A 26,027-nucleotide genomic window follows, 5' to 3' on the forward strand; every position below is an offset into this window, starting at 1 on the left:
GCGGTCACTCATCAGTTGTTTTATAATCCACTAACGTCGCGTGGATGTTGTACCTTCCTCAGCAGTACCCTCTGATGGATATAGAGTGGTGAAGTAAGACCGGTGGTCACTCATCAGTTGTTTTATAATCCACTATCGTCGCGTGGATGTTGTATCTTCCTCAGCAGTACCCTCTGATGGATAAAGAGTGGTGAAGTAAGACCGGCGGTCACTCATCAGTTGTTGTATAATCCACTAACGTCGCTTGGATGTTGTATCTTCCTCAGCAGTACCCTCTGATGGATATAGAGTGGTGAAGTAAGACCGGTGGTCACTCATCAGTTGTTTTATAATCCACTAACGTCGCGTGGATGTTGTACCTTCCTCAGCAGTACTCTCTGATGGATAAAGAGTGGTGAAGTAAGACCGGCGGTCACTCATCAGTTGTTGTACAATCCACTAACGTCGCGTGGATGTTGTATCTTCCTCAGCAGTACCCTCTGATGGATATAGAGTGTTGAAGTAAGACCGGCGGTCACTCATCAGTTGTTTTATAATCCACTAACGTCGCAGGGATGTTGTATCTTCCTCAGCAGTACCCTCTGATGGATATAGAGTGTTGAAGTAAGAACGGCGGTCACTCATCAGTTGTTGTATAATCCACTAACGTCACGTGGATGTTGTATCTTCCTCAGCAGTACTCTATGATGGATATGGAGTGTTGAAGTAAGACCGACGGTCACTCATCAGTTGTTGAATAATTCACTAACGTCGCGTGGATGTTGTATCTTCCTCAGCAGTACCCTCTGATGGGTATAGAGTGGTGAAGTAAGACCGACGGTCACTCATCAGTTGTTCCTATGTTCCAGGAACGTCACGTAGAGTTTGTGGTCTCTGCCTTTACCGAGCATAACTCGATAGCCTCTAGAGGCGTTCTAGAGGTGATGCTGTCGTCACAAGCCGAATCTCTCGTGCCTACTGACAGTTGCATACGTCACCGATGCCGGCGCCAGAACCATTTGAGTCGCACCAAAATACTATAACAAACAAACCAAAGTTTATTTATTTGTTGACTCTAAATAACTTTGCAACATATTAAAGGTGTTGAAATAAAAATTAATTTTTATCATACTGAAATAAAGTTTAATATTGTCGTATAAGGGCTTCAAATCCTCAGGGTATATTCACTCACGCTTTAGTGTGAACTTAGACGTAAATAGAGCTGTATAGCTGCATCTCTGTATTATCAACATACTGACATACAGGCATTGTAGTTAAAGAGTTATCCCTCGCATTAGCAAAGGATTTAGCCACTCTTTAGGCCGAGGATTAAAGTAAAACGATATTTAGCCATAACAACACCAGAGTGTATCGAAATAATTTCCAGTTTTTCTACTTCTTTTACTTTACTCTCCAACGCTAGAACTATCTCTTTTGAGGATATTTGGTTCTTAACCGTGACCTTTTTTTGTAATAAATCTGTCAAATTACTAGTATAGACTGGAAGGAACAACGACATTTGACATTATTTCATTCTGGCAGTGCTTCATTTTGCCCACATTTGTTTTGAAATATGTTTTAAGTCATATATATGTCCCGGTGGCAGTGGTCTACTAGGGACCAAAACAACAGGGTTCGGGGTTTTCTATTATTAAAAAATAAAAACAGTTGTAAGCCTCAATGAATCTAATAGGCTACCATTAGAAAGATGAGGTTATGAGGATGCATTTTCATATATTAAACATTATAGGGCGAGTATTATGTAATGAGAAAAATAGTTTGTAAAAGTAGAGAGTTCAAAAATATACTTTTCGTACAGTCACCCGACAAAGTGGGCTTCCTTGCACAGATTATAGTAGACTACAGAAAGCCTTACTTTGGCGCACAGTTTTTACTTTGGCGCACACCAGTATTCCAACCAAACAACACAAAACAGCGTGATTTTATTATGCACGTAATCCTTGTACGCTTGTAAATAAGTTGGCAACACTTAAAGATATTACGACCACGATCAGCTGGTCAGCTTTTCCCATTTCGTCCAATGTTTGGATTAACCTAACCTAAAATCGTGTTGTACAGAGATTGAAACGCTACAGTCGGAACCACGAGACCAAAATATACCTGCGACTTGTTGGTTAAATGGCCGCCAGATCTACGGCTAAACATGCAAACTTTTATTCTGGACATGTGGAAGAAATATTTGGTTCATTCGCCATAGTCAATGGCTCTATTATACTTGAAAAATAAATCCAATTTTGTATGTAAGCTAAGAGTCTTAACTCTCTCTAACTTAACAACAAAACTCGACTTAGTCTTGGCCGCCACATATTTTGTTTGGATGTTTATACTATTTGCATGGGAATGCATTTTAAAAACTTAATAAGTCCTAATAATCCTAATAAGTTAATAATCCTATGCGACACACGTATGTAGCGTTACTAAAGTATTTGTCAACAAATAGGCCTACGAATAAAATAAATAAAATACCCCCGCCGCAGCAAACCTGCAGACTAAGCGAATTTCCATTTGACTGATTGGATTTACACTGAAATGTCTACTTAAAAATATAACATTTATTCCCGATTTAAATAGAATTAGTTTAACAAGTACTTAGGTTTGCTGCATCAGGGAGGGTAAAACTGTTTTTTTTTTGTAAAATGTTAATAGTTAGTAAGAAATAAAAACATTTTCCAAATTTGATCAAAATATGTTCATAAACAAGCAAACTACAACAGTTTACTCATTCTCCATAAGAATAACATGGGAATTTTAAATTTACAATTTTTTGGAATTTTCTCCGTAACCATTAGGCGCATAATAACGCTTCAATATACTAAATTATTTGTTTTTTGAAGCTCTACAAAATGGTTTGGAAATTAATTGCTAAATTTTATGTTTTTTGGGTCAAAATTGGGAAAAACCTATTTTTACCCCATAAAACCCCCCGTAAACACCCGTTTCCATGGTCCGATCATGCTGGATCGCGAACTCGTTCGAATAGACGTAGGTTTACACGTTTGTACCAAATTTCATCAAAATCGGATCATTTTTGCTCGAGTTATCGTGCTGACGGACATATATATATATATATAAATATATAAATATATAAATATATATATATATATATATATATATATATATATATGAATTTGAACGGATTGTGTTTTTGGCCTCTAGGGACCTCAAAACGAAAAAAAAAATCGGTCCCGCGTCCAGGTCTTACCATGAGTACTACGGTAATAGCTTATTCCCTATATGGGAAATTCGCTAAAAGTGTACAAATTTTGTTTCCCCTTATGCACACATATGTATGACTCTGTGCATAAATCGAGACGCCTACTGAAAACTAAATGATTCATACTTATAACTTTGTTGTCAACTTAAGTCTCTCTTCAGAGAAGTTACAGTTCTTGAAATGTTGCCGTATAACAGAGACACAATTAAATGTGTAGTAAGCCAGCTACAATGTGTAGGCTATAATTGGTTTTTCTTTCCATTGACCAAATTTACTTTTACAAAAACAAATAGCATGCTTAAGAGAAAAAATTGTACTTAGTCTCTATATATCTTATACACATATTGTTACTAGGGCCTATATTCATTATAAGGTAACACAGCTCAATCGTAGTCACACTAAAGCTTAGTTTGTACTCAGGTTCTGCTAGGAAGTTTATTACGTAATGCCCACTTACCAAATTTTACTCCAGTTTAACCTTTTCTTAGTGAGCCTAACCTAAGCAGTTTCACCGATTTCCAACTTCATAACCCACATGTTAACCTTGTTTGCTCACCTGGCTTCGTTTTGCTCGAAGAACCGCTCGATGTCGTCGTCTCATCCTTCTGGGACAGCAAATACAAAGGATTCGTGCGAAAGCTCTGCAAGAAAAACATCATTAGTTAGTATTGTAAGTATGATTTATCATTTCAATATTATAAATGTGAATGTTTATGTGATTGTTGGTTTGTTTGTTTGAAGTTCAATCACGCGTTAACTACTCGTTGGATAGGGCTGAAATTTGGCATTATGATAGCTTAGATTCCCGTTAACTTATAAACCTATTTATCTCAAAAACCATTTTGGTCTCCACTCCAGCGACCCTGGAATTTCCCATGTTAACATTATGAGTATTTATACTTAAAAGAATAAAGAATTGTGTCAGCTGCTTCAACTAAAGAGGTGGTTATATGATTTCCAATAGCATTAAAAAGCCATAAGGTTTACCAACCTTAAGGTTTTATGTGGCAGCACTATTAATTAATTATTTGCTTTATTTTATGACTACTGCTAATTTGAACCAATGAATACAAAACCTTGTGTATTCATTGTTTTAACTAAGCAGCAACAAAAAGCTGTCATACAAAATGAGAACTGTCACAGTAGGATTGTTTACAGTTATGTTTTAATTTATTAATATGGCTAAAAGCATTCAACAGAAATACTTGGTATGGGTTTTGAATGGGCATAGAGTTAAAATGGAAAGATGAGCTTGCTGGATTGAGGAAATATTAGTTTTAACATTTTAAAACTTATTGTTATGTTTTAAATGTTTTTAATTTAGTTCCAATAACTTATTTTTGTGATTGTTGGCGAAACCACTACTGATAATTATTTGGAACACCGTAACAGAACTAAAGACATATACCTCAACAAAAAGGTGAGGTAAACAAAAATGTTAAAACTTCAAGCATCCAGTTGTGTCTCTGTTTTGATTTAAATTGTAATTCTCTGTTTATTTCTTATGTTATATCATCGCATACGAAGCCGCGGGTACAAGCTAGTTCATCACATATCACAAGACACCAGTTGCAATGGGGTGTAATTAAATAGTATGTATGTATAGAGCTCCTTAATCGTGCTTTACTGCAGGGTTCACTTAACCTTAGTAAAACTTTGATCGTATTTAATACGCTGTGCTTCATTTAGGTGTTTTACTTGACCATGCATGTCAATTAAATAACATGACAGTAAATAATATGACAAGTAATAACTTGGAAGATAACATGAAGTACTAAAATCTAAATATTGATTAATTTTGCATTGAAATCCTAAGTATAAATTACACGGAGAAATAAGATACATATTTCTCTGTGGATATTATCACTGCAAATAATATTTAATTGCTCTGTATTTGCAATCATATCTATAATCAATGATCACTAATGCAAGCCATTTTTAAATGCCATAAATGATGTTTTGTGTTGAATGTTGAACTATGTTATTCATAATTGGTAAAAAACAAACAAATATTATTCAATTGCAATAGTCAAATCGCCCAAGACAATCTGTTCAGTATTATTCAATCCTTGATTAAATGGCGCCTGACTGACAATGACGATGAGCTGTTGTACTACTGAGCATTAGTATGGGTATGTAAGAGAGTATATGTATTAGATGTTACATACCTTAATTAGGGTTGTGTAATTGATAACATTTAATATTAGTCCAGGCAAATTAGACCAAATATAGGGTGTGCTCCCCAAAAAATCGTCTAAAGCTGGAAAGTGTTTTAATACCTTTTGGGGGTCCCAAATAAGACTCGTGTGAGTTTGCGACGGATTCTGACGTCTGCTTAAGTTTTGGGAGTCGAAAAACTATGAAAATTTTGCACTTTTTTCAGTTTTTCGCTTATAACTCCTAAATAACGAATTCTAAGGAAAATATTGTTCACAGGTGTCTTTTAGTGCATCAAATTCCGCGTCGATTGATGTTAAATACGTCAAAATCGGCCGAGCCGTTTAGCCGCTGTAGCTTTTCAAAGTTGGAATATTTTCAATAACATGGCCAAAAGGTTGATTATTTGACCAGTTTTCGGCTTACAACTCCTAAACGACGCATGCTATACAAAAATGCACCTGTAGTTAGTTTGGAAAACACAAAATTCTGCGTATGATGTTTTCTTTATTAATCAATAACGGCAATTGATTTTTACCTACTTTGTATGGTCGCCATTTCATTGAAAAAAGTTTTAAAGTTAAAGTTGCGAAATTTACTAAAATTGGTAACAACATAGATCCTGTCCTTAAATGGATTATGAATTATTAGATAGTGGTTTATTCCATGATGGTCAACCAGAGGATTATTTTATAAGGTGTGATGAGAGTAAGACACCCTATGTAATTTTAAGTCTAATATTTTTGTCTGAGGTTCCGAAAATTCTAGATCCCAACCACCCATTATACAGGGTGAGTTTTAATTGTCCCCCCCCAACTTTTTTCTAAATTTTTTCAAATATCAATCCCAGACCACTTTCAAACATTGTTGGGTAGTAAGTACTTCATTTTGACAAGGTGGTCATTTCCGGCCGCCATCTTGGATCCGCCATATTGGATGCAAAATATGTTTTCCACATGTGAAGGGGGTGTTGTGACCCATCATTTCGAACTATTTTTTTAAGCTAAACTCAATGCCGCAATCAATTTTTTGTTACCAAGTTTTATTTATCAAATATTGCAATTTTTTTGTTAAAAATGTCTATATTTCAACATCAAAATATCAAAATGAAAAACGGATCATGGAATTGATTTTAACTTAAAAAATAGTTTGAAATGATGGGTCACAACACCCCCTTCACATTTAAAATAATTCATCACATTTCAAAATGGCGGCCGATAAAAATACATCAGTCATAACCAAGTGAAAATACGTCAACAAATGACAAATGACAAATGACAAATGACAAATGACAAACTTTATTGCCTTTAAAACATGTTACATGCATGGCATCGTCCGGGAAGAATACAGTAAAATAATAATTAACATTAGGCCTAGTATACATCCAAGACTTCTATTTAACATTCTATTGACTAGACCTATAAGTTGAAATATAGATTGGGTTGAGACAAATATTCTACAAACTCATTCACATCATATATACAAATATCTAACAATAAACTTTTTAAACATCTTTTAAATTTCTTATCATCTAACAACTTAATATTTTGAGGAAGAGAGTTAAAGATTCTTTTACCTGTTTCAAAAGGTGAATTAATAGTAGCTTGATAATTGCACTGATTGACTCTCAAAAAACTATTTTGTCTAGTACAATGACTATGAACTAAACTATTGGTAGGAAACTCATTTATGTTAGACTTAATATATTGCAATAAATTTAACACATACAATGCAGGTACAGTTAACACTCTTAGTTTTCAAAAAAGTGGCTTACAGTGGGTTCTTCTCCTTACTTTACACATTACTCTCAAAGCTCTTTTTTGTAACACTAACAATTTCTTAATATTATTATCACAGCCCCAAATCACAATACCATACATCAAGTGACTTTGAATTAGAGAGAAATAAACTGCTAACAAAATATCTAAGCTTACTATATTACTAAGTCTTCTGATCACAAAAGTGCTTCTAGAAACCTTTTTACATACATTTGAGATGTGGGTGTTCCATTTAATATTTGGTTGTAAAGACAAACCTAAAAACTTAACGTCTTCACTAAAATCATAATTATTGTGATCAAATTTGATTACTTGTGTTTTTTCTTTGTTAAGACATAAGCAATTAGCTGCTGCCCAGTCTTCTATTATTAAGTTAAAGTGACACAACAATTGATTGGCTAAACTATGACTAGAACAATTAATCTGAATAGCTACGTCATCTGCATACATATAAGGAGACACACAAGCATTGCTAAGTGATGCTGATAAATCATTAACATAAATAATAAACATAGTTGGGCCAAGAATTGAACCCTGTGGTACTCCTATCTTGACATTTAAATATTCTGAAAAACAGCCTTTAAAGCACACACTTTGAAACCTATCTGACAAGTAAGATTGAATAAGACTTGTTGATTTAACATTAAAACCATAATATATAAGTTTATCCACTAGTACCTTGTGATCTATTGTATCAAATGCTTTTGACATATCATAAAAACTACCAAAAACATGTTTTTTACTATCTAAGCTAAATATACATTCTTTCATAAAGTTTAACATGGCCATACCAGTTCCTCGGTTAGGTCTAAACCCATACTGACTACAAGAAAACAATAAATTTTCTTCAAAATATTTAATAATCTGTCTATTCATTAACATCTCAAGAACTTTAGATACTACAGGAACAATCGACACTGGACGATAACTAGCATATTCATTTTAGCGAATTTCCCTATAGGGAAGTAGCTATTACCGTAGGTCTCATGGTAAGACTTAGGCCCGGGACCGATTTACTTTTTCATTTTAATGTCCCCAGAGGCCAAAAACACCATTCGTTCAAATTTTTATATATGTATATATATATATATATAGATATATATATAGATATATATATAGATTTATATATATATATATATGTGTCCGTGAACACGATAACTTGAGTAATTTTTATCCGATTTTGATGAAATTTGGTTTGAAGGTGTAAGGCGGGATAAACTTGAATGAGTTCGCGATCCAGCATGATCGGACCATGGGAACAGGGTTTTATGGGGTAAAAATTGGTTTTTCTCACTTCTTACCCTCAAAACACAAAATTTCCCAATTTTTCTCTAAACCTTCTTAAAGAGCTTAAAAAGACAAACAATTTAGTATATCAAAGTGTTTTTGTACGGTTATTGGTTACGGAGAAAACTAAAAAAATGGTAAATTTAAAATTCCCATGTTATTTTTATGGAGAAAATTGTAAAATGTTGTAGTTTGCTTGTTTATGGATATATTTTGATCAAACTTGGCAAATTTATTTATTTTATAGTAAGCTATCAATATTTTACTATTAACACACTACTTTATTAGTTTCCTTGTAGCAGCAAACCTTGGTACTCGTTAAACCTAAATGTTATTTAAATAGATCAATTGAAAATCAATTCGGCCAAATGGGAATTCGCTTAGACGGCAGGTTTGCTGCGGCGGGGGTATTTTCCTCCTTTCTTAAACAATGGAATCACTTTAGCTAACTTCAGACACTGAGGAACAACAGAACAATCAATACACAAATTAAACAAATATGACAAAACTTCAGCAATAAAAGGGGAAGCTAATTTTAAAATCTCTGAATTGAGGTTGTATACATCTAGGCTCTTGCTATTACTTAATGAAATAATTGCGCTATGAACATCTTCAACTGTAACATTTTTAAAAGAAAATTCTGACCTTTTTACATTAGACATTTTATTTAAATAATATGAAACATTGTGTTTACTATCAGGTACCTCTTGAGCAATTAATTGAACACTACTTACAAAAAATTCATTAAAACCTTTACAAGACAAAGAAGAATCTCCACTGCTTTTCAAAAGACCATCATTCTTATTTAAACTCTCTTTTACCACTGACCAGATTTCTTGAGGTTTATTTTTAGCCTTTAATACCCTTCCATTGTTGTAGTCTAACTTAGCTTGCTGAACCTCTTTCCTATAACATACTTTAAGTTTTCTGTAAGATTCTTTCAAATATTCAAACCCAGTTTCCTTAAATAAACAGTATATAAACAAGCAACGCTCTTTGATTAGCCTAAGCTTCTCAGAATACCATTTTGGTTTTCTAGGCCTACTTTTTGACATGTTACAGTACTTCATGGGAAACGCTATATCTACAATTTCCAAGAAAATGGCAAAAAAACACTCAAACTTCTCCTCCAATGAAAACATTGAATATAACACTAACCAATTAACTTTACTAAGCAGAAGGCCAAAATAAATACTACTAAAATCATCAACAGATCTTGAAATTCTTAGAGTTGAGTTAGAGTTATCATTAGGTTTATTAAAACAAGTGGTAGATTCAAGCTTAACTTTACAACTAATACTGTGATGGTCAGAGACCAGCATGGGTACAACAGAAACAGAAATAATCCTTGAGGCATGCAAAGAAACTGCTATATTATCAATGCATGTACCATGACCTTCACTGGTTAGGTTAGGCCTAGTAACTTCAAATATAGTATTGCTTAAATTAAATCCTGCAAATAGGTTTTCTAAAACATGCTTTCTAACATTATCAACCAAGATATCAACATTGAAATCACCACCCACAACAAGAGCTGCATTTGTTTTGTTTTTGCAATGGACCATATTTAAAACATCATTTAAGCATTCAATAAACAAATTGAAGTTATCATAATCAGGAACCCTATAAACTTCCAAAAAAATTAAATTTATTTCTTCAATGTATATTGCAGCTACCTCACAGATTGAAGGAGTAGACATGTCAACTATATATTTTAACTCCGCACAATCCAGTTCAGAGCGCAGAAAAATGCCTGTGCCTCCCCTTTTACCTGTAGACCTCTGATAGGCGCTTACTAGTTTAAAACCTGGAAGAACAATGTCCGACAAGTTTTCCCGGCTAGCCCAGTGTTCACATATACCTATGACATCAGCACTAACTTTATCAAGAAGAAAAATTAATTCATCGATTTTGTCTACAATACCCTGTATATTCCAGTGGGCTACCGTAAAATCTGTCATACAGTCATTTTCAATGTCCGTTAAGTCCCCTGAACAGGCTGCTGACTTGGGCTTAAAAAATGACTCTTATCATTAATGTTGACCGACTGCCTAGCAATCCTATATCTAGGTGCATGATACTTTCCAACTATACAGCCTTCAGGCCATAAATTGGGATGCATCAGCTCCTCCCCCAGTTCAAATGGTACCCCAACTTTAAACGAACTGTAAGTGCTATATCTAGTTTCTAGCTTCTCACATAAAAATGAATCAGATTCCTTAAGACTTTTAAGATGAGACAAGATATCACCCGACACTGCTGTAGGATCGAGTCCTGATATAAATAACCAAAACATTTTTTGGGCCGGTTTCAAAAACATGCTCTCATTTACCTGTTTTGTTCCATAAACAACCTTGTTTTTATTTTTATTCATCTTCAACACACTGCTGTATGACACCGATTCTTGTTTAGGTTCTTTAGATGCATCCTTCGCCAATGACACTGGCTTAGGCCTATGCACACCATTAGCCTTAATATTCTGAGTCTTAGATCCAGACCTATTCACACTATTGTTCGCCCTATTATTAATATTGCCCCGTCTGTTTTTGTAGCTAACCTCCCTCCAGTCATAATTTGAGTTAGTGAAAACTCGTCTTCCACATTGATTGCTATTGTTACACTCACTCTGAGGTTGACTATGGCTTACCTTTATGCCGTTGTCGACTTCAAGTTCATGATCCCATATACTAGCTGTAGGAACATTTTGTGCTACATTTTCAACTGAGCTGTTAGGCCTATAAGAATCATTGCCTCTGTCTAGGCCTAGGCTTGTCGACTGTTTAATGTCAGACACTTCCCTGTCTAACCTCAAATTCTTCGATTCCAGATCATTCATCCTTCTATTAATCTCCACATTATCACTGGTTATACCTTTAGTTAAATCGATCAACGTTTTAACCATGGCGTTCATTGACTTATAATCTTCAAAATTACATCCACTACTTAGAGCTTTTTCAATCTTACCATTACATGGATCACAGAACCATTTGACTTTAGCCCCCAGCGAGCTAATTTGGTTATATTCTTTATCAGTGATCTTTACACAAGCGCAATGATGCCACTTTTTACATACACCTTCACATTCAATCGCTTTATCTTCATTATTTACAATAATATCACACACAGGACATAGCTGTACGTCATCTTCATCACCCGCCATCTTTTACTCTGACAATCCTGTCTTTGACTGTCTATTGTCTGTCTTGACTGTTTACTTGACTGTCTTTACAATGACAATCGCCATCTTTTAAACAATGACTGGTAGTGTATACTTATCTTTATCTAGCACTATTTTGAGATTATGGTCTTAGTTTGTGCATGCACAATGTTAAAATGGGGTAAAAATAAAGTTTTAAAAAGCCCCCATAACTTTGGAATGAATCAAAATTTTTTAAAACGGTTTGTGGCATTGTAATCAGGGTAAAAATCTAGTTCGAAATATTGGGTCACAACCCCACCTTTACATTTGAAAAAAAATATTTTACGTCCAATATGGCGGATCCAAGATGGCGGCCGGAAATGACCACCTTGTCAAAATGAAGTACTTACTACCCAACAATGTTTGGAAGTGGTCTGGGATTGATATTCAAAAAATGTAGAAAAAAGTTGGGGGGACAATTAAAACTCACCCTGTATAATGGGTGGTTGGGATCTAGAATTTTCGGAACCTCAGACAAAAATATTAGACTTAAAATTACATAGGGTGTCTTACTCTCATCACACCTTATTAGATAAACCTCTGGATGACCATCATGGAATAAACCTCTATCTAATAATTCATAATCCATTTAAGGATAGGATCTATGTTGTTACCAATTTTAGTAAAATTTCCCAACTTTAACTTTAATACCTTTTTCAATGAAATGGCGACCATATAAAGTAGGTAACAATCAATTGCCGTTATTGATTAATAAAAAAAAAACATCATACGCAGAATTTTGTGTTTTCCAAACTAACTACAGGTGCATTTTTGTATAGCATGCGTCGTTTAGGAGATGTAAGCCGAAAACTGGTCAAATAATCAACCTTTTAGCCATGTTATTGAAAATATTCCAACTTTGAAAAGCTACAGCGGCTAAACGGCTCAGCCGATTTTAACGTATTTAACATCAATCGACGCGGAATTTGATGCACTAAAAGACACCTGTGAACAACATTTTCCTTAGAATTCGTTATTTAGGAGTTATAAGCGAAAAACTGAAAAAAGTGCAAAATTTTCATAGTTTTTCGACTCCCAAAACTTAAGCAGACGTCAGAATCCGTCGCAAACTCACAGGAGTCTTATTTGGGACCCCCAAAAGGTATTAAAACACTTTCCAGCTTTAGACGATTTTTTGGGGAGCATATGTCTAATTTGCCTGGGCTATATCTAAAATTAAGTTTTAACAGTTTCCAATTTTTATTGAATTATTGATATTATTATTAGAAACACCTTTAACTTTTCAATTATGTTATCATGTGTCGATGTAAGATTTTCTTTCCCTAATGGAAAATTGTTTAAAAGAGTGTTACATTTAGTTCATGTTGAAAAATAATGAATGTAAACCCTTTGCAAATAGTTAAATTTGCATGGTATCCATGAAACCTGATCAAAACATAATATCAAGGATATTAGAAATTATCACAGTTCAGAACTTAACAATGTTTACAAAAGTTACACTTGCACAGATATTGTTCAATATAATACTTTTAATACCTATATACAATCGGACGTTACCGAAGTGGATTATATTTTATATACAGAGTTCTCCTCTATTTCATTTTGTAATGAATCAATGAGGAATGAGACAACGTAGGATCCACTCAGCTGTATTGAGACACTTAGTCACATAATCTCCATCAACATTTTACAGGATAGGTAAGCTAGCTGGAAATTGGAGATAACATTGATACATGTCACAACCAGTAAGCCGAAGAGCGTCACACGGAGTGACCTCACACAGTTATTGTGTTAGTAACAGACATTGTCGGAGGCAGATTGGAAATAAAACTAAAAGCTTGCCAATATCAACTAAAGGAACATACCGACCGCATCTCCACTAAGTTGTAGCGAATTATCTTTCAAATGCATTGGACTGATTTATTTTGTCATGCACATTGATTCACATTGAACCTAAACCATAAATTCCTGTTCTTTTGAATCTGAGGTTTGGGGATTTAAGTTGCTATGGTAGAATGCACAAGCCGATAACGACCTATTATTTTAAAGGGCTGCCACCAGTTTTGGAAGTAGTAAGAACTAGATAACAAAATAATACAGAAATATCCAACAGGTTTATCATACTTTGCTTACTTTTGTAATTGTATACATTGGACCAAGCCTGAAAGTACTGTAATGATTAATAAAACTGTTTGAATCAACATAGTCAAAAGAGCAACCTTACACGTTGAAAGCTGATTACGTTAAAATTGGCAAAGATGGATACAAGTTTTTCCCCCCTCAAATAACGTAAAACCCTTAATTTACTAGAAACAAACCTAATATAATTGATATAATTAATGAAGGAATAAACTATAAACTTAAATACAATACAAAGTAACTTCATAGGAAAAATAAATAACCAATTATTTGTAAAAAATGCAGTTCTTATGCGTATGAAGGAGGTAATTTTATATGTTGCCATTAATCATTGTTCAGTTATCGTTCATCTGTACATGATGATCAATGGTAACGGATGTAATGTAACAGAGATCAGCGCTCCTAGTCTCATAGCCAGATGTGGCGTCATCGTGTCATGTCAATTAGTGACAACCAAACATCCAACACAGCAACGTTGACATACGGATATGTGTTGGATACAAGTGACGATGATGTCTCATGTCAATTAGTGACAACCGTACACATAAACGTTGACATACGGATATGTGTTAGATACAAGTGACGATGATGTCTCATGTCAATTAGTGACAACCGTACACATAAACGTTGACATACGGATATGTGTTAGATACAAGTGACGATGATGTCTCATGTCAATTAGTGACAACCGTACACATAAACGTTGACATACGGATATGTGTTAGATACAAGTGACGATGATGTCGCATGTCAATTAGTGACAACCGTACACATAAACGTTAAAATACGGATATGTGTTAGATTCAAGTGACGATGATGTCTTAAGTCAATTAGTGACAACCGTACACATAAACGTTGACATACGGATATGTGTTAGATACAAGTGACGATGATGTCGCATGTCAATTAGTGACAACCGTACACATAAACGTTGACATACGGATATGTGTTAGATACAAGTGACGATGATGTCGCATGTCAATTAGTGACAACCGTACACATAAACGTTGACATACGGATATGTGTTAGATACAAGTGACGATGATATCTCATGTCAATTAGTGACAACCGTACACATAAACGTTGACATACGGATATGTGTTAGATACAAGTGACGATGATGTCGCATGTCAATTAGTGACAACCGTACACATAAACGTTGACATAAGTATATGTGTTAGATACAAGTAACGATGATGTCTCATGTCAATTAGTGACAATCGTACACATAAACGTTAACATACCGATATGTGTTATAGACACGTAGCGTAGATGACACATGCCAATTAATTACGACACTGCAATACAAAATAGCAACGTTGACATACAGATACCTAGGTTTTATACAGGGCACGATGATGACTCATGTCAATCAGTGACTACACTGCAATCCAACACAGCAAAGTTGACATACAGATACCTAGGTGTTATATACAGGGCACGATGATGACTCATGTCCATCAGTGACGACACTGCAATCCAACACAGCAACGTTGACATAAAGATATGCGTTAGAGATACACGACGTCGGTGACTCATGTCAATTAATACGACATACAATACAAAACAGTATCGTTCATATACGATATACAGATGTAAGACACACGTGACGATGACAACTCATGTCAATTAGTAATCCAACTCAGTAACGTTAGTACATACATAAGGGATGGGAATGAGGTAATATGACGATGATCAGACGTTTGCAGCCAGACAGGCAGACCTTTGACATATATGCACTCTAGCTAATTACCGAAGACACTTTATACCGTCACAGGTATGGTTGAACTACAAAGTCAACTACTAATACCTGTATACCACTTATTTTTTCAGTATTTGTTCTGAGGCTCGACGACGTAAAAGTATTATGAGCCTTGTTTGTGTATGAGTGGTCTTTTTCTGTTATATATTAAAACACAACAAGTTATATTGCAATTATGTATATACAATATAAACAAATATTTTGGACTTATGATCCACTTGTATTACTTTCAATGGTGAGACATCGTAGGATGAGAAACCTAGCCAGGAGGAAAGGTTGAGCTGACACAGAGACGATATCAAACAGACCGTGAACTGCTGCCTGTTGAACTGTATCTACTCCGATCTAGGACATTAGACATAGGATACTTGTTTGTGTTTAGCATACTAAACTCCTTGCCTTGTCTCACAAAATCATAATCTACGCAAAATTCTATACATTGACACATAGAAATATTTTATTGTTACAATATTTAGTTGATCTAATTTTTAATAAAAAATGCCAATGTAAAGCCGCCAATTAAACAGGTATAAATGATAAATGTGGGTGGATCTTTTTGTAACTTATGCAGCATGTAGATGCCCGTTATTCTTACAAATAGGTGCAATTGAACAAACAATCGGTCAGTTATGAGTTAAAGCGTGCCACTGACACTATATTTTGCCATTTTGATATTCATAGAGTAACACTACGAGGCCTAGGTCAGGAAAGGTCACACCTCTTTTATGTGTTTAAACTTACAATCAGTAATAATCTTGGTCTTATCAGGTTATGGAATTTCATTCTAATTGAATATGGCTGTAAATCGTTTCTAGGATATCTGTACCTAAATTGCTTTGAAAATTAATTGGTTAGTGTAAAGTGTAGAGAAAATTTCGTAATAAAGTGGTTATCTGTAAAGGTTTCTCGACCCAAAGCCTTTCTCTTATTAATAGGCCTACTAAAGAATTGCCCAAAAACTTTTAAATATAGCCAGGATTACAAACAGGGACGTCATTACAATTGACATCACTCCTTTTATCTATGATACTATGTAAAAGTATATTATAAAGCTCCATATTAATAAGACGAGTCATAGCAGAAGACTGGGCTAATCTGATGAGACTTTCTTAAATAAAAATAAAAATTAAGAAACTCACAACTGCAAGAGTATAGTGAAAGCTATCATTCTCATTATCAGATCAACGTAGAAGAATTTTTCTTTGAACATGATAACTAAATACGTGAAAATTATTTAAAACGAGAGCTCAGGGTGAATTTTATAATTTAGGTCGATATGAATTCTAAAAATGACCTAGGAGCAGTAGGAGAAAACCGTTTACATTCAACGAGTTTGCCTACTTTGGACTTCAAGTTAAATCTTAACAAACACATTAAATGCATTTTTCTTCAAATATATTAAACATAAAGATTACCGGTATATAAGTATGGTGTCCACTGGCTCATGTAATCGTGCCTTAACTTAGTTTCTATCAATATTACAACAGCACCCATCGTATAAAAACATACCATTGGCTATACCTGTATTTACGATAAATCTAAGGTGGCTGAGCGGGATAGAAGTGGTTCAAAGGAATCCAACAATATCACGCCATCGATCACACGGCGGGAGCGAGAGGAGGGAAGTGGTTATTTATATCATATCTATAATCAATGATCACTGTTGCAAGCCATTTTTTTAAATGCCATAATGATGTTTTGTGTTCAAAGTTGAACTATGTTATTCATAATTGGTAGAAAAACAAACGAATATTATTCAATTGCAATAGTCAAATCGCCCAAGACAATCTGTTCAGTATGATTTAATCCTTGATTAAATGGCGCCTGACTGACAATTACGATGAGCTGTTGTACTACTGAGCATTAGTAAGGGCATGTAGGAGAATATACAGGGTGAGTTTGTCCCCCCCCCAACTTTTTTCTACATTATTTTAAATATCAATCCCAGACCACTTCCAAACATTGTTTGGTAGTAAGTACTTCATTTTGACAGGGTGGTCATTTCTGGCCGCCATATTGGATCCGCCATATTGGATGCAAAATATTTTTTTCAAATGTAAAGGTGGGGTTGTGACCCATTATTTCAAATTAGATGTTTTCCCTGATTACAATGCCACTAATCGTTTTTAAAAATCTTGATTCATTCAAAAGTTATGAGGGCTTTTTAAAACTTTATTTTCAGCCCATTTTAACATTGTGTATTTACAAACTAAGACCATAATCTCAAAATAGTGCTAGATAAAGATAAGTATACACTACCAGTCATTGTCAACATATTTTCTCTTTGTTATGACTGATGTATTTTTTTCGGCCGCCATCTTGGATCCGCCATTTTGAAATGTGATGTATTATTTTAAATATGAAGGGTGTGTTGTGACCCATCATTTCGAACTACTTTTTTAAGCTTAACTCAATGCCGCAATCCCTTTTTTGTTATCAAGTTTTACTTATGAGATATTGCATTTTTTTGTTAAAAATGTGAATATTTCAAAATCAAAATATGAAAATGAAAAACGGATCATGGAGTTGAGTTCAGCTTCAAAAAGTAATCCGAAATGATGGGTCACAACACCCCCTTCATATTTAAAATAATTTATCATAGGCCTATTTCAAAATGGCGGATCCAAGATGGCGGCCGAAAAAAATACATCAGTCATAACAAAGAGAAAATATGTTGACAATGACTGGTAGTGTATACTTATCTTTATCTAGCACTATTTTGAGATTATGGTCCTTAGTTTGTAAATGCAAAATGTTAAAATGGGCTAAAAATGAAGTTTTAAAAAGCCCTCGTAACTTTGGAATGAATCAAGATTTTTTGAAACGGTTTGTGGCATTGTAATCAGGGTAAAAATCTAGTTCAAATTAATGAATCACAACCCCACCTTAACATTTGAAAAAAATATTTTGCATCCAATATGGCAGATCCAAGATGGCGGCCAGAAATGACCACCTTGTCAAAATAAAGTACTTACTACCCAACAATGTTTGGAAGTGGTCTGGGATTGATATTTGAAAAAATGTAGAAAAAAGTTGTGGGGGGGGACATTTAAAACTCACCCTGTATGTATTAGATGTTACATATCTTAATTAGGGTTGTCTTTCAACAATTAATCAGCAATAAATTGTTTATTGATTAATACTGTACAACTTAATAATAGTCAGACAAAATAATTATTAAAATTACTTCATCGGTGTCTAGTTAGATGTTACAAAAGATCTGTCGTGTTTTAACTGCATGGATTAGCAGTCAAAGTCGTTGGAAACGGTTATTGACCTGATGACGAACTTTCACATCAAACGTGAAAACAGACAGTAGCTATGGTTTTGGTTTTAGGGTGAATTACAGTTTAGGCGCAATGAAAACTATTGATTTGTAATCAAGTTAAACTGACAACCTTAATAATAGTCAATTATATCGTTTGAATAGACATAATAAACGAGCCTACTGAAATCGCTTAATGTCTTTGAGAAACATAGATGTTTAAAATTTTATCCAAAATATGTTGATAGCGATATATGTTTATCTCATAGAAATAGTCAGTTTCAAACCCCAGTTTCAAAGAACAACATAGTTTCAGAAACCGCTGACTCGCACTATTAACTTCCACCATGCTCGCACTCATCACAGACTCTATCTATCACGAGCAAAAATATCTTGTTCATTAACTCTTACTATGCAATGCCATAAACGTAAAGCTTGGAATAATAGGACCTAATGTGTTTATGATTTTATTATCTCCCCTTTATACTCCAATTTTAGCTTGATTTTATGTATTTTGGTCAAGATAGCAGCTGGATATAGAAGAATCATTATGAGCTACTACTATTTACTTTAATAGTGTTAAAACAAATTAGTATTTAAAAAAATCACATTACTAGGGCGTAAAGTGAGTCTATCGAAAAATGAACGAAGATTGAAAAAAATCTTTTTGCCCGTGTGATTAACTATATATTTTGACATATTGAACCATTATTTGAGAAAACTATGTTACAATACTACCGCCGCAGCAAACCAGCAGACTAAGCGAATTTACATTTGCCTGATTGGATTTACACTAAAATGTCTCCTTAAAAATATCACATTTATTCCCTATTAGTATATTTAATCCATCTCGTATCGAATACTTTATGGGGCGACTTGTAAATATTGTGCTTCTGAGAAATATGGTTGTTTAAGGAAGGTTTCCTTTAATTTATAAAATGGTTATTGTATTCATAATCCTATATTTTTAGTTTTAATAATTTAATAAATGTTCATACAATTCAAACATATTAAACTTGTTGATAAGAATCAACAAATAATATGTAAAAGATGTTGATAAGTAGGAGGAGTGAGCTAATTGTAAGTTTTTAAACGTTTAGTATATTTGGTACCATTGAGTTACTAGAATTTATTGAAATAAATTATTAGTTGTAACAGGAAGCTTCCTAGTTTGAATAATCCTCTCATATTGTTGAAGGATTGAATATTCACATGGGTTTACCTCAACCAGATTAGAGCCTGATATTAATCCGGAGCTTGATGATTTCATAATAATAATAAACCTTTCGATTGATTAATCGTTCTATATTAGTTTATAAAATTAATTAGTGTTATTAGTACACTTGCCAATTTACTGAAAACACATTTGACTTGAATTATTATAACTTTGGGCTGTTTACCCCTCAGGAACAAAGTATATAGAGTTGTATTGAATCCTGGAAAATATGATGAATACGTCTCACTGACGTATTGAACCATTGGAAAGTGAGGCAGAACATGATTCGTGAAAACAACCTTAAACCTTAAAATAACCTTAAAATTCACGTTCAAGTGCTGGAAACGTGTAAATGGGCACGATATTATTTTACGTTCTGTTTACATTCTAGGACGTTGAGTTTTAGCCTGGAACCGATTAACTGATTACTTCAGCCAAGGCCTAGAGAATCGCAGCAATATCGCATAGTTAAAAGCCTTGTGATTGGTAGGATTTGAACCCGGGACTCTAGGGACGGAAAATTCACGTTCTACTACTAAACCTGATTCAATTGTGTAACAACAATACTATCTAATCAAATCCTAGCAAAGTACATTACGTTTCTTATTGTATATTTTATTATTATACACGTGTATTGTTTTATTTAACTAGTTATAGAGTCAGATTCCTTAAATGTTTATTTTGTTTTATAATTTCATGAACATTTTGAGTCAGGTAAACGTTTCTAAAGTAGCGTACAGAGAAGTAATGGTTCCCGTAAGTTTAAATGAAGTTTGCCGAAGAATCTAAGAAACATAATATGGATTACGGGGGAAACTTTTTCAATAACCGAATGTTTTATTTGCACCATAGTATTACAAACTTTCACTTGATTTATGTAATCTAACAGCTAAACACAGTTTTTACTCAGAAGATAACCGTTTTCTGGGTCAAAATGTCACGGAAAAGAGAGAACCTTCAGCACCACAAAGACCTGTGGGGAAATAATGATTTTTGTGTAAATTTTCAGGTAATGTGTAATTAGTACGTATTATCTTGGTGATTTTTTTATTCCTAAGCAAGAGGACAAAGGTTTGTTTTACTAAGTTGGATAAGGTATATCTAGTTTTGTGTATATTTTTAGATATAGAAAACTGATCATTCACCTCTGTTCAAAAAAATAACTGTTTTATTAACTTTTCAAATAAAAAAATGAAAACAACAGCGGATTCTAATGGGAGAAAGACAATTACCGTACATTTTATTATCTGAGTAAACTATACAGACAAGCAATTTTCTCCAAAGCTTTTAACAGATAATCTGGGGAGCTCGTTAGTTGAATACACTCCGTAATTTGAACGAATCTTATGAGTCAACTTGAGTCTGTCAGCTATCTACGCTTAGGTTTCATGAGCAATGTCAAGTACAGTATAAATGTTTTACACTATACAAAATGTTTTAAATAATTTCAATGTTCATTGGATTTAACTAAGTTTTCTATGAGAGAAAATAACAAATTTAATTATGACTAACTATAATTTAACAGCTTTATAGGTAACATTCGCAGCTGGAGTTTTAAATATTAATCCTCAATTAGTGTTGTATACATTTAATCACAAATATGTATCAAATTGTTTCAACTCAACTTACATTCTAATACTTAATAATCTTAACATGGTAGAAGATATTCTGAATTATTCAGCATTGCCTCCAGGATTGATTTAAGACAATATAAAATAGGTTACGTACCTTTACGTCGTCAATCCTAGGTTAGTCTTTTTAGCAGCGACTAGTTTCGAAACTGACGTTTCAACTGACGACATTATGTTCAAGTAATTTTATGTTTGACAAGGCTTGAAAATGAAACGTCAGTTTCGAAACTAGTCGCTGCTAAAAAGACTAACCTAGGATTGACGACGTAAAGGTACGTAACCTATTTTATATTGATATTCTGAACAAAAAAAATCAACACCAGAAGTATTTTATAGACCTAAATACAGTACATACGTTGAAGAAAATTGTATCTTAATAGGTTCAACGTGTGGAAGGATATGTAATATCCAACTCTCATAAGAATTTATATTATTTCTTTTTTTTACACTAATTCCTCCCACCACCCAAATTACAGAGGTTTTCTTGGCGTAATAGGTTTACTTAGTGAGTTATATCAGCTTTGGCTTCCGTCCAGACCACAATACCGTTGCGATGATAATGGGACATTGTTCCTATGCTATGACGAAAGTTAGTTTTAACGAAGGTTAATATTCTCAAAAGCCCAAACGGTATTTAAATGGCTCTTTTAATTTACTGAAGGTAAAGGTTAGCTTTCCTTGAAACATCAGAATAATAAGGACAATCATACAGCTTTAGATTATTTGTGGAACACTTCAATAATTTTTAATTGATCAGTACTTTAAACAAAGAAAGGTGGTTTCAACATGTAAAGGTTTCAACAAATGACATAGTTGTTATTAGTTTAAAAATTTAACAAAACTTTATCGGAAATGTTTGGTAACACACTAGATTGTTACAATGTCCCCAGATGAACTGATGCGTCATCTCCCATCATGATCACTAGAAGGTATACCAACATTAGCCGACGAAACGCATTTCACTCATTAGAGTTACCGAACCTTAAACAATTAGTGATGTGATGAAATATTATAGTAACCTTTTTATAAAGAATCTTTTCTGACAATGACAAATTTCTCTATCAATTTCTCAATGCTAAGGATACAAGTAAATATCAATAATCAATGAACGATAAAAGTCTTCATAAGTTAGATATTTTTTTAGATTCTTAGATCTAAATTTTTAATAATAACTAAATTAATGCATTGTAAAACTGTGGACGAACCCTGAGTCAGTTAGCGATGATGTAAGCTGAGTTTCCCAACCGCAAATTACAGGGACTGAAGTTTCAGTTTTAGCGTTCTGTTTAGACTGCCAGACTCATTCGACCATTACTTAAAATCGACTGAATGCTTCTTAAACCTAAAACTGAATGTTAAAGGATTCGTTTCAAACAGACTAAATAGATTTTTTTAAGTGTTTTCCCAACATCTGCTGGATATAACAGTGATTACAGCATATGTTTATTTTCTTCAATATCAATGATAAAAGATTTCGGCAGCGTTTTTCAAAATTTTTGTACCGCGTAATCGTGATATATTTTGTAAGTTACCAAAATATACATTCGTGTAAGTTATTGATTTTTAAAATGTATTTTCAAAAATACTATATTCAAGCTATAGTTTTACATCTACATACAACTAAACCGATACAAGATTTAAATAAACATTTTCGAATCGTTACTATTTGGAAGCTGAAACATGCAGCACTTATTTTTGTTATACGCTTACCAACATTAGGTTATCAACATTAGCTTAACAAGTTTTTTCCATGCTTCGCTACGGGGCGAGAATGGTTAAGAAAATAACGTAGGTGTCTAAATACTGTTAAAACAGCTACAAAAACTTATCATGCAAATTATAAAGGCAAATTTAAATCGCCCTTATTGATTATTTTAATGAACAATACCAGAATACCGAGCTCTGCTCGGATTAAATTAAACATTACACTTATCAGTTAAGTTATTTAGCTAAATTAAAGATGTTTATTATGCACGATAATCAATGTCAACGAATTTTAGATGATACAAAGACAACATTTTAATACGCATTTATAGATACTGTACATAGATTGCTATAAATATTACCTGTATCAGCTGTTTTATTAACTGCAGCTACAAAAAATTGTTGACGATAACATGGACACTTTAAAGGGCTGTAGGGTGGAAACTGGATTTTCCCAGCCTTGTAACCAACTCCAATCGATTTCTCGTGTGCAAATACCCCATAATAAAAAAAATACAAATCCTCGGACGAATATAAAAGTTTGTCCGTACATGCGCTTGTCTTAGATTATAGGATAGGATCTGTTGTGTATTTGCATTGTTAAACTGTGTGGAAAAATCAAAACTAATAACTTTATCGAAATTTAAACATGTATAATGAGAATCATCACATGAAAGGATGAAATCGGGAAAAAAGTTAACAAAAAAATCTTTAATAATAATAACAAATCCAACAGCTGATGCATATTCAACATTTTAAATGTGATTGACAACAGCCCTTTAATTGAGTCTTGTACCCTTAGCAGAGGATTTATCGGAATACTGATTTTTCAAAGAGGTTTACATAAAGACCGTTTATTCAAGTACGTGGTCTGATGTTTTCTTCAAACGTTTGTGATCCGTATTAGCCTAAATACATGAATTTAAAACCAAGTTTCAACATTTCCTATCCAAAATGCACATTACCCATCAATCATATGACGTGAACTACGGGTAACAGCTTTTACTTCAATGCAGTAGTGAACATTCACCTTCATGATTGGTGAATTTTGTTTACGTTTTAAATCATAGCTAGAAAATTGTCATTGGCAGTCATATTATCATTAAAAGGGATTAAGTTAAGTTAAAAATCCAACCGGAAGCCGAATATCATAAATGTATGGTGTATACAGTATCTATAAACCGAACTATGAGGATGTATACACGGTAACAATCTTTAAGACTGACCTTATTTTCTTCTGTAGTTGTTATTTTGGTAGGATACGTGGGTATACGTTAGGGTTCTGTTAACAATTTTCCATCCAGCACGTTTTCTTGTAGGATTTCCCAATAAATGAGGCAATATTATTGCTTTAATTTTCAGGTTTATAGCAACCTAAAAACCATTTGCAGTTTGATTCAATTGTACATCAGTGCTGTTTCTATTTCAATCTGATCAATAAAGTTGTATGGCACAATTCATATTTGGTATTCAAAATAATCACATTCAACACATAGAACATAGAATCGTTAAACTATAATGTTTTATGAGCAATGACTAATGCTTTATGTCAACGCCGGCCAAAATATACCATTAATGCTGTTTATGGTCTTCATATCACAAATTTCAATCACCAAATACTTGTCAATCAATCACCAAATTACTGTCCATTTGAAATTGAAAAATATTTTAGTTTACCAATCCCTTCGTCAGAAAAATCTGTTTTGTCATACTGTTATCCGAAAACACTCAAAGTAAATGTTCTTAAAGAGACAAATCAGCTTTGGGTGTCTTGGACAGGAAAAGTAACGTTAATGATACGATCTTTACATCCGTTCCCTGCCATTCGTCTAACTCTACCTTGCCAGTTCCACGTCATTAAAAGCAAGTCTCTCTTGTGATGGTAATCATTCTTAAGAAAAAGAGATTACGTGTTGAAATAAATTATCTGTACTAGCCAAGCAATACACTGTACTAATCTTGAGCTATTTATGTTCATAATGAGTGATTTATTCGTGGTATATTCATTAGGGTTATAAGTTCCTTTGATAACTGTTGTTTAGCAGTTTGCACGGTGATTATAGTTTTTGGCTACAAATTGTTTCTATGAACAATTTTGGTGAAAACATTTTATTATTTATGAGAACACCTTGTATTTATTACAATTTGAAATAGAAAAGGGTTAAAAAAAATATATTCACGTTCCAAAAATTACGAAATGAATGTTTTTGTTTCCATATAAATAATACATTACACATTTTGACGAAGGAAGATAGCTGTATCAATGCACACATGTTTGAATCGCCAATAGATGTTATGGTCCAACGATTACTTGTTTTGTCGATAACCTCACGAATAATCAGGTTGCCATTCAACTAATCCATACATATTTGTATCACTCTCAAAAGTAATAAATATTGCACATGAATATGTTTTAATTAATCACCTTCAATCCTCCACAGTAAATTGAAGAAAATCATTGTACCTTGTCATATGGTAAACATTGAAATAAAAACTCTTGGTAAAAACATTAATTGTTACTAATAATTTTACTATATATTGTCCCTTTTACTAACACCATCCTAAAAATCCATTAATAAAGAAGGGATATATCAATTTCAACAACAGTCATAAATTACGCATAACATTATTTCTTTCAACTCATATATTAAACTTTTACATCATACAAAAATTCTATCTATACGTTAAGGTGATTAAGTAGAGAAATTATCAGA

At 33.5% G+C, this 26,027-nt stretch overlaps 1 protein-coding gene across 1 annotated transcript in view; it reads right to left on the reverse strand.

The window, feature by feature from the left end:
* Window positions 1–932: 932 nt before the first annotated feature.
* The window catches only part of LOC128982922 (dopamine receptor 2), a 60,255-nt gene continuing 35,160 nt past the window's right edge, over window positions 933–26,027 (reverse strand). The window contains exons 2-3 of the mRNA XM_054401995.1: window positions 3,771–3,855; window positions 933–1,016 (exon numbers count right to left, since the gene is read on the reverse strand). Coding sequence (XP_054257970.1) covers window positions 933–1,016; window positions 3,771–3,855 — 169 coding nt within the window. The remainder of the gene's footprint in view (window positions 1,017–3,770; window positions 3,856–26,027) is intronic.

This window comes from Macrosteles quadrilineatus, unplaced genomic scaffold (assembly GCF_028750875.1).
Source record: "Macrosteles quadrilineatus isolate MER2022 unplaced genomic scaffold, UCM_ALF_1.0 Scaffold_1__1_contigs__length_201487025, whole genome shotgun sequence".
In the NCBI taxonomy this organism is placed as follows: domain Eukaryota; kingdom Metazoa; phylum Arthropoda; class Insecta; order Hemiptera; family Cicadellidae; genus Macrosteles; species Macrosteles quadrilineatus.